At 47.7% G+C, this 10,948-nt stretch overlaps 1 protein-coding gene across 1 annotated transcript in view; it reads left to right on the top strand.

Annotated features, from left to right (window-relative positions):
- The first annotated feature begins 3,728 nt into the window (after positions 1–3,728).
- Positions 3,729–10,948, top strand: part of LOC139264024 (pituitary adenylate cyclase-activating polypeptide type I receptor-like) — a 296,234-nt gene continuing 289,014 nt past the window's right edge. The window contains exon 1 of the mRNA XM_070880127.1: positions 3,729–3,803. Coding sequence (XP_070736228.1) covers positions 3,740–3,803 — 64 coding nt within the window. The 5' untranslated portion in view covers positions 3,729–3,739. The remainder of the gene's footprint in view (positions 3,804–10,948) is intronic.

The raw sequence follows: 10,948 nt of genomic DNA, 5'->3' as shown, positions 1-10,948 counted from the left end.
CACTCAAATCACTGACTCCACACGGTCTGGTGTTGTACTAACTGCTGTGACCTTAGTCCGTTATTAGGTAACTCCAGAGTACCTTCTCAGGTGTGGTGGGCAACCTTTTATACTCTGTCTTGCAGGTACTTTCAGGTCTCCCACCACAGCGCCCTCTGTGGCGCACCATTGTACTATTACATTTAATGTACCTGGACAATACATAACACTTACAATCTATATTAATAATCTAGATGAAGAGACCGAGTGTAATGTACCTAAGTTTTTTTTTTGAAAATAGGTGCAGGAGTCGGCCATTCGGCCCTTCGAGCCTGCACCGCCATTCAATGAGTTAATGGCTGAACATGCAACCTCAGTACCCCATTCCTGCTTTCTCGCCATACCCCTTGATCCCCCTAGGAGTAAGGACTACCTCTAACTCGTTTTACTGATGATCCAAAGCTAGGTGGGACAGTAAGCTGTGAGGAGAACACAAAGGGGCTGAAATTGCCCCGCGCTGGGTTTGGGGGCGGTCATTTCGAATTAAATGATAGTTTAGCGCCGGAGCGGAATTGACCTCTTGAGAGGCAAAAGAAATGTGTGGGGCAGTAACCGGGCGTTCGCGGGGGAGGGGCGGGGAGGGGAGGGCCGCTGCCAGCTGCAGCCACTTTAGTGGCACCCACTGAGCGGCCTGGCATCCAAGAGGGGGCGCTGGTCTGCATGTCGGCGGACAGAAAAATGATGGAGCTGCGGTGCTACCACCTCTGCTGGGGCGCCCCAGGCACCACAGCTTCCCGCACTGCGAGTCTGCCGGTGGGAGCGCGCAAAGCCGACCTCCCATCCCGCGGGGCAATTTCCCCCAAGGGGTGCCAAGGAGTTGGCGCGTACGGTGATGACTTCATCGGTGTGCGTGCGCCACGTCGGTGCGCTAATCACGGGGCGTGGCCCAAACCATTTACGCCGCGTGGAGCCCCGGGGGTGGGAGGGGGTGGGAGGGGGCGGCGGTGGTGCTCAAGGCCACCGGGCCCGGACAAAAACCCTTTAACGTCCCATTAGTGCTTCCCGGACAGTCTGCGAAGGGATATAGACAGACTAAGTGAGTGGGCAGTTAGGTGGCAGGTTCAGTTTTATGTGGGGAAATGTGAGCTAATTCACTTTGGTCGGAAGAATAGAAAAACAGAATATTTTTTAAACGGGGAGAAACTTTTAAATGTTGGTGTTCAGAGAGATTTGGGTGCCCTCGTGCAGGAAACACAGAAAGCTAGCGTGCAGGTACAGCAAACAATAAGGAAGGCAAATGGCATGTTGTCTTTTAATGCAAGGGGGTTGCAGTAGAAGAGTAAGGAAGTCTTGCTACAATTGTACAGGGCCTTGGTGAGACCACACCTGGAGTACTGTGCAGAGTTTTGGTCTCCTTATCTGAGGAAGGATACACTTGCCTTGGAGGCGGTACAATGGAGGTTCACTCGATTGATTCCTGGGATGATGGGGCTGTCTTATGATGAGAGATTGTGGAGAATGGGCCGATACTCTCTGGAGTTTAGAAGAATGAGAGGTGATCTCATTGAAACATACAAGATTCTGAAGGGGATTGACAGGGTAGATGCTGAGAGGTTATTTACCCGGGCTGGAGTGTCTAGAACCAGGGGGCATAGTCTCAGGATAGTCTCAGGTCGGCCATTTCTGACAGAGATGAGGAGGAATTTCTTCACTCAGAGGGTTGTGAATCTTTGGAATTCTCTGCCCCAGAGGGCCGTGGATGCTGAGTCTCTGATTATATTCAAGGCTGAGTTCGGTAGATTTTTGGGGTCGGGGGAATCAAGGGATATGGGGATAGGGCAGGAAAGTGGCGTTGAGGTCGATGATCAGCCATGATCTTATTGAATGGTGGGGCAGACTCGAGGGGACGAATGGCCTACTCCTGCTCCTATTTCTTATATTCTTATGCCTTCTTAAATGCTTGCTGTACCAGCATGATAACTTTCTGTGTTTCCTGTACAAAGATACCCAAATCCACTCACTCTCTTCAACTGCCCCGATAGCCTTGGTGAGTGAGGTCACCAATCGGTCCAGGTCAGTCACATGGTTGACCTACACTTTAATCATTTAATATTGACCATTTATATGTGCTGCAGTCCAAGAAAATCATCAATTGCTTTGTGATACAACCTGGGATTGCATGCCGGTACAATAAAAAATGTTATAATCCCCTGATATCACTCCACATAAGGTGTTAGTAATACATTCACTCTCCACCATTCCGGTTGTCTACCAGTCTAATGCATTGCCCTTTCACAGCTTCTTGTGTTAATATCCAAAAATCTATCGATCTCTGTCTTGAATATACTCAAAGACTGGGCCTCCACAGCCCTCTGGGGTAGAGAATTCCAAAGATTCATCACCCTCTGAGTGAAGAAATTTCTCCTCATCTCAGTCCTAAATGACCAACCCCATATTCTGCGACTGTGACCATTGGTTCTAGACTCCCCAGCCAGAGGAAACATCCTCCCTGCATCTACTCGGTCAAGCCTAGTAAGAATTTTGTATGTTTCAATGAGATCACCTCTCATTCTTCTAAACTCTAGAGAACATAGGCCTAGTCTACTCAATCTCTGCTCATAGGACAATCCCCCCATCCCAGGAATCAGTCTGGTGAACCTTCCTTGCACTCCCTCAATGGCAACTATATCCTTCCTTAGGTAAGGAGACCAAAACTGTGCACAATACTCCAGGTACGGTCTCATCAGGGCCCTATATAATTGTAATAAAGGTCAACATGCCATTTGCTGTGCCGGCACTTTTGAAAGAGCTATCCAATTAATCCTGCCCTTTCCCCATATCCCAGCAAATTTTTCCCTTCGTGTAATTATCCAATTCCCTTTTGAAAGTTACTATTAAATCTGCTTCCACCGCCCTTTCAGGCAGTGTGTTCCAGTTCATCATAACTCGCTGTACAAAACAACGTTCTCCTCATCTCTCCTCTGGTGTCTTTACCAACTATCGTGAATCTGTGTCCCCTGGTTGCCCACACTTGATGCATTTAAAGGGAGACGTAGAGGAAACATAGAAACATAGAAAATAGGTGCAGGAGCAGGCCATTCGGCCCTTTGAGCCAGCACCACCATTCGATATGATCATGGCTGATTATGCAACTTCAGTACCACATTCCTGCTTTCTCTCTATACCCCTTGATCGCTTTAGCCATAAGGGCCACATCTAACTCCCTTTTGAATATATAACGAACTGGCCTCAACAACTTTCTGTGGTAGAGAATTTCACAGGTTCCCAACTTTCTGAGTGAAGAAGTTTCTCCTCATCTCGGTCCTAAATGGCTTACCCCTTATCCTTAGACTGTGACCCCTGGTTCTGGACTTCCCCAACATCGGGAACATTCTTCCTGCATCTAACCTGTCCAATCCCATCAGAGGCATATGAGGGAGAAAGGAATGGAGGGTAATGCTGATAGAGTTAGATGAGGAAAGATGGGAGGGAGGAGACTCGAGTGAAGCATAAACACCAGCACAGACTGGTTAGACCAAATGGCCTGTTTCTGTGCTGTATATGTTTTGTTTTGTTGTTGGTGCTGTAGCTATCTTCATTCCTTGTCCTGTACTTGGGGGATTCAGCTATCCACTGATTTTCAGGAGCTGACGAAGATGGAGGTCCCCGAAATGTGCCGGTGTGTTCCGGCAGTTTTAAGCTTCTCGAGTACATTTTGTTTCAATTTGTTTTTCAGGCCAATGGCTTCCACCCCGAGTGCATGATTAGGAGAGAAATGGAGCGGTGCCTGAGCAAATTGAGCGAAGAGGACGAAACCGCTTTCGGTAAGAATTTCGTTATCAGGCTTACAAAGCAAAATCAGGCGGCAGAAGCAGCTATACTTGGGGGGGCCGATAAGTGAGACCCGGACTGAAAGCAGGAGTTCCGCATCGGAAAACTGGCAAGGTAGCAGAGCAGAAAGAACCACTGAACCCGGATTTAACGACACGGGGTGTGGTTTATATCGGAATGGCCAGAAACCGGTTTGGCACTGGCGTGAAGTGAAGTAAAGTGAAGTGTGCTTCCTGCATCCAATCTTCCAAGGTCACCCCTTGGTCATCATAATTATGCATGGTCTCCAGCTGCGGGGAGCACTCTCGTACCATGGAGAGAGATTGCAAGGAGTGGGGACAGTTAAAGGGGTGCAAGTGAAATTTAAAGGGATGGCAACATTTAAAGGGGCATACATGAAATTTAAAGGGCTAGTGACAATTAAAGAGGAGCACGCGGAATTAAAGGGATGGGAAAATTGAAGGGGAGTGTTATAATTGGTGTTATAAATTCCCCAAATCTTTCAAAAGGTTCTAATGGCTCAAAAGGCATCTCAACTCCTTAACAGCCTTCACAAAGGTTGGTTGGGGACAAAAAAGTAAGAGGCTAAAATGAAGGGAAAGGAAATCCAAGGTACAAACACGGGTGCCGGCAACTCATGGAGCAGCCTGGCACCCCACAGCCAACCCCCTTTTCAGTGCATTATCTGCTCCCAGTTAAGCAACGCCTCGATTTCAAAATTCTCATCCTTGTTTACAAATTACTCCATGGCCTTGCCCCTCCCTATCTCTGGAATCTTTTTCAGCCTCACAATCCCACAAGATGTCTGCCCTCCTCAAATTCTGGCCTCTTGAGCATCCCTGATTGTAACTGCTCAACCAACGGTGGTCGTACCTTCAGCTGCCTGGGCCCCCAGCTCTGGAACTCCCTCCCTAAACCTGTCCACCTCTTTAACTCTCTTTCCTCCTTTAAGACGCTCCTTAAAACCTACCTCTTTAAACAAGCTTTTGATTATCTGCCTTAATTTCTTCTCTGGCTCGGTGTCAAATTTATCTGTTTGTCTGCAACACTGTTGTGAAGGGCCTTGGGACGTTTTACTCCGTTAAAGGCGCTATATAAATACAAGTTATTATTATTGTTGTATATGCAGACTATGAATGTACTCTCTCTGTAGTCACTGTATAGTTGCATAAGATGAAGACTTGCTTACCTGATGTACTATCAATAAGGTTTACACTGTGTACATACATGCTGGCACCACTAGAGGGTGCAACTGGTGGAGACCGGGGGTTTCCTGCCCTGGTGGCAGGGCATAGTATAAAAGGCTGCCCACCATGCTTGTGCAGCACTCTGGAGTTTGGAATAAAGGACCAAGGTCACTACAGTTTGAGTACAACACGTTGCCTCATGGAGTCATTCATAAGTACATTATAGACATAACAATTATTATTATTACGTTACCAACGTCGGGATTGCTCTGCCTGGTTGGAGGTTGGTTATGAGGAGGGTTTCTCTCTGCGCCCCCCCCCCCCCCATGGAACCATCCCCAAAGGGACTGCAAAGGCAGGGAGTCTGGTTTCCGGGCCTTGGTCGCTGGTTGCCCCGATCGGCTGTACCTGCCCCCATGCCGCACATTACCCGCTGGTGACTTTAGACGTCACGTCTCTCACACAGCGCTGGTGAAGAGAGTTCCCCAGGGCCATCGCCAGGCAGCTTTGTAGCTTTAGTGGCAATGCAGTGGCTACAGCCAATCAGCCTATGGTGGCTGTTGGTCACCAGCCAATCAGCATCATCATCATTAGGCACGCCCTCGGAGTCGAAGAAGACTTGCTTCCACTCCAAAAGTGAGCTTTCAGGTATGCAGAAATTACAGTCTCTGTCACAGGTGGGGCAGACAGTGGTTGAAGGAAAGGGTGGGTGGGGAGTCTGGGTTGATGCACGCTCCTTCCGCAGTTTGTGCTTGTTCTCGGTGATGGGAGTCGAGGTGCTCAGCGCCCTCCCGGATGCTCTTCCTCCATTTTGGGTGGTCTTTAGCCAGGGATTCCCAGGTGTTGGTGGGGATGTTGCACTTGGACAAGGAGGCTTTGAGAGTGTCCTTGAAGCATTATCTCTGCCCAGCTGGGGGTCGCTTGCCGTGTCGAAGCTGTGTGTAGAGCACTTGCTTTGGGAGTCTTGTGTCGGGCATGCGAACGATGTGGCCCGCCCAACGGAGCTGATCAAGCGTAGTCAGTGCTTCGATGCTGGGGATGTTGGCCTAAGCGAGAACACTGATGTTGGTGCGCCTGTCCTGCCAATGGATTTGCAGGATCTTGTGGAGACATCGTTGGTGATATTTCTCCAGCGCTTAGAGGTGTCTGCTGTATATAGCCCATGTCTCTGAGCCATACAGGAAGGTGGGTATCACTACTGCCCTGTAGGCCATAAACTTGGTGCCAGATTTGAGATCCTTGTCTTCAAACACTCTCTTCCATAGAACATAAAAACATAAGAATTAGGAACAGGAGTAGGCCATCTAGCCCCTCGAGCCTGCTCCACCATTTAACAAGATCATGGCTGATCTGGCCGTGGACTCAGCTCCACTTACCCGCCCGCTCCCCATAACCCTTAATTCCCTTATTGGTTAAAAATCTATCTATCTGTGATTTGAATACATTCAATGAGCTAGCCTCAACTGCTTCCTTGGGCAGAGAATTCCACAGATTAACAACCCTCTGGGAGAAGAAATTCCTTCTCAACTCGGCTTTCAATTGGCTCCCCCGTATTTTGAGGTTGTGCCCCCTAGTTCTAGTCTCCCCGACCAGGGGAAACAACCTCTCTGCCTCTATCTTGTCTATCCCTTTCATTATTTTAAATGTTTCTATAAGATCACCCCTCATCCTTCTGAACTCCAACGAGTAAAGACCCAGTCTACTCAATCTATCATCATAAGATAACCGCCTCATCTCCGGAATCAGCCTCGTGAATCGTCTCTGTACCCCCTCCAAAGCTAGTATATCCTTCCTTAAGTAAGGTGACCAAAACTGCATGCAGTACTCCAGGCGCGGTCTCACCAATACCCTGTACAGTTGCAGCAGGACCTCCCTGCTTTTGTACTCCATCCCTCTCGCAATGAAGGCCAACATTCCATTCGCCTTCCTGATTACCTGCTGCACCTGCAAACTAACTTTTTGGGATGCATGCACAAGGACCCCCAGGTCCCTCTGCACCGCAGCATGTATAATTTCTCCCCATTCAAATAATATTCCCTTTTACTGTTTTTTTTTCTAAGGTGGATGACCTCACATTTTCCGACATTGTATTCCATCTGCCAAACCTTAGCCCATTCGCTTAACCTATCTAAATCTCTTTGCAGCCTCTCTGTGTCCTCTACACAACCCGCTTTCCCACTAATCTTTGTGTCATCTGCAAATTTTGTTACACTACACTCTGTCCCCTCTTCCAGGTCATCTATGTATATTGTAAACAGTTGTGATCCCAGCACCGATCCCTGTGGCACACCACTAACCACCGATTTCCAACCCGAAAAGGACCCATTTATCCCGACTCTCTGCTTTCTGTTAGTCGGCCAATTCTCGATCCATGCTAATACATTTCCTCCGACTTCACGTACCTTTATCTTCTGCAGTAACCTTTTGTGTGGCACTTTATCGAATGCCTTTTGGAAATCTAAATACACCACATCCATCGGTACACCTCTATCCACCATGCTCGTTATATCCTCAAAGAATTCCAGTAAATTAGTTAAAACGATTTCCCCTTCATGAATCCATGTTGCACCTGCTTGATTGCACTATTCCTATCTAGATGTCCCGCTATTTCTTCCTTAATGATAGCTTCAAGTATTTTCCCCTTCAGGCGACCGAAGGCTGTGCTGGTGCCCTGAAGGCGGTGTTGGACCTTGTTATCAATGTCTGCTCTTGCTGACAGTAGGCTCCCAAGATATGGAAAATGGTCCATGTTGTCCAAGGCCGTGCCATGTATTTTGATAATCCCGGAGCAGTGCTGTGTGACGGGGGCAGGTTGGTGGAGGACCTTTGTCTTCTGGATGTTTAGCATAAGACCCATGCTTTCGTACGCCTCGGTGAAGATGTTGACGATGGCTTGGAGTTCGGCAACTGAGTGTACGCAGACACAAGCATCGTCCGCTTACTGTAGTTCGATGACAGAGGATGGATCATGCCTGGAGGTGACGAAGGTTGAACAGGTTCCCATTGGTTCTGTGGTTTAGTTCCACTCCAGCGGGGAGCTTGTTGAGAGTGGGATGAAGCATTGCAGCGAAGAAGGTTGAGAAGAGCGCTGGTGCGTTGACGCAGCCCTACTTGGCTCCAGTCCGAACGTGAATTGGGTCTGTGGTGGATCCATTGGTCAGGATCATGGTTTGCATGTCATCGTGGAGCAGTTGAAAGATGGCGCCAAACTTTTGAGGGCAGCCGAAATGGAGGAGGACGCTTCATAATCCCTCACGGTTGACCGCGTCAAAGGCCTTTGTGGGGTCAAAGGCGGCCATGTACAAGGGTTGGTGCTGTTCCCTGCATTTCTCTTGTAGTTGTCACGCGATGAAGATTTGCCCGTTGTCCCCCTCACTGGACGGAATCCATATTGTGACTCTGGGAGGAGCTATTCAGCCACAGGGAGAAGGCGATTGAGGAGGATTCTTGCAATGATTTTCCCAGTGGCTGATAACAGGGAGATTCCTCTGTCGTTACTGCAGTCGGACTTGTCCCCTTTTTTGAAGATGGTCATGATTACAGCGTCCCTGAGATCTCCTTGCTTGTTCTCCTCCTTCCAGATAAGGTAAATGAGGTCATGCATATGTGCCAATAGTGCTTCTTAGCCATACTTTAGTGCCTCGGCGGAAATGCCACCTGCTCCTGTTGCCTTGTTACTTTTCAGCTGATGAATGGCCTTTTCTACCTCATGCCGGGCTGGGGTTGGTCACGAGCCAATCAGCATATGGTGGCTGTTGATCGCCAGCCAATCAGCCTATGCCGAAAAACGGCATCCCTCTGGCAGTGCAGCACTCCCTTGGCACTGCACTGGAGTGCCAGCCTAGATTTTTGTGCTCAGGTCTCTGGAAGTGGGACTTGAAGCCAGAACTTTCTGACAATGAGGCGAGTGAGCTGCCCATTGAACCACGGCTGACACAATTGGAAGATTGTCACACAGTCGTGGCTCTTCTTGTTGAGGTGGGGCTGAAGCACGTGGGTGGGATAGGCATGGGGAAAGCTTTCTATTGCATCAGACTGTGCCACATATTCCCTCTGCCGAGTGGGTCAATCACCAGAGGTCGTAGATGCAAAATCATTGGAAAAAGATCTGGAGGAGAGCTGAGGTGAATTTTTTTTGTACTCGAGAGTTTTTCGAATCTGGAATTACCTGAAAAGGTGGTCGGCTAAGAACATAAGAATTAGGAGCAGGAGTAGGCCATTCGGCCCCTCGAGCCTGCTCTGCCATTCAATAAGATCATGGCTGATCTTCTACCTCAACTCCACTTTCCTGCACTGTCCCCATATCCCTTAATATCCAAAAATCTATCGACCTCTGTCTTGATGATGAGACTGGGGAATTAATAATGGAGAACAGGGAAATGGCAGAGACGTTGAACAAATATTTTGTATCAGTCTTCATGGTAGAAGCCACTAAAAATATCCCAATAGGGGATAATCAAGGGGCTATAGGTAGGAAGGAACTTAATACAATCATTATCACCAATGAAGTAGTACTCAGTAAAATAATGGGACTAAAGGCGGACAAGTCCCCGGGACCTGATGGCCTGCATCCTCGGGTCTTAAAAGAAGTGGCTGCAGAGATAGTGGATGCATTGGTTGTAATCTACCAAAATTTCCTGGATTCTGGAGAGGTCCCAGAGGATTGGAAACTGCAAATGTAACACCCCTATTTAAAAAAGGAGGCAGACAAAAAGCAGGAAACTATAGACCAGTTAGCCTAACATCTGTCGTTGGGAAAATGCTGGAGTCCATTATTAAGGAAGCAGTAGCGGGACATTTGGAAAAGCATAATTCAATCAAACAGAGTCAGCATGGTTTTATGAAAGGGAAATCATGTTTAACAAATTTGTTGGAGTTCTTTGAGAATGTAATGAGCAGGGTGGAGAAGGGGGAACCAGTGGATGTGGTGTATTTGGATTTTCAGAAGGCAGTCGATAAGGTGCCACATAAAAGGTTATTGCACAAGATAAAAGCTCACGGGGTTGGGGTTGATATATTAGCATGGATAGAGGATTAGCTAACTAACAGAAGACAGAGAATTGGGATAAATGGCTCATTATCCGGTTGGCAAACAGTGACTAGTGGGGTGCCCAGGGATCGGTGCTGGGGCCTCAACTATTTACAATTTATATTAATGACTTGGATGAAGGGACTGAGTGTAATGTAGCCAAGTTTGCTGATGATACAAAGATGGGGGAAAGCAAATTGTGAGGAGGATACAAAAAATCTGCAAAGGGATATAGACAGGCTAAGTGAGTGGGCAAACATTTGGTAGATGAAGTATAATGTGGGAAAATGTGAGGTTATCCACTTTGGCAGAAAAAAAATCAAAGAGTAAATTATAATTTAAATGGAGAATAATTGCAAGGTGATGCAATACAGAGGGACCTGGGGTCCTTGTGCATGAAACACAAAAAGTTAGTATGCAGGTACAGCAAGTGATCAGGAAGGCAAATGGAATGTTGGCCTTTATTGCAAGGTGGATAGAGTATAAAAGCAGAGAAGTCCTGCTACAACTGTACAGGGTATTGGTGAGGCCACACCTGGAGTACTGTGTACAGTTTTGGTCTCCGTATTTAAGGAGGGATATACTTGCATTGGAGGCTGTTCAGAGAAGGTTCACCAGGTTGAGATCCAGAGATGAGGCGGTTGACTTATGAAGATAGGTTGAGTAGGTTGGGCCTATACACATTGGAGTTCAGAGGAATGAGAGGTGATCTTATCGAAACATATCAAATAATGAGGGAGCTCGACAAGGTGGATGCAGAGAGAATAATTCCACTCCATCGGGGAAACTAAAACTAGGGGACATAGTCTCAGAATAAGGGGCCGCCCATTTAAAACTGAGATGAGGAGGAATTTCTTCTCTCAGAGGATTGCAAATCCATGGAATTCTCCGCACCAGAGAGCTGTGGAGGCTGGGTCATTGA

The sequence above is a fragment of the Pristiophorus japonicus genome, chromosome 5 (genome assembly GCF_044704955.1).
Source record: "Pristiophorus japonicus isolate sPriJap1 chromosome 5, sPriJap1.hap1, whole genome shotgun sequence".
Classification (NCBI taxonomy): domain Eukaryota; kingdom Metazoa; phylum Chordata; class Chondrichthyes; family Pristiophoridae; genus Pristiophorus; species Pristiophorus japonicus.
This window is presented reverse-complemented; position numbering and strand designations above follow the sequence as displayed.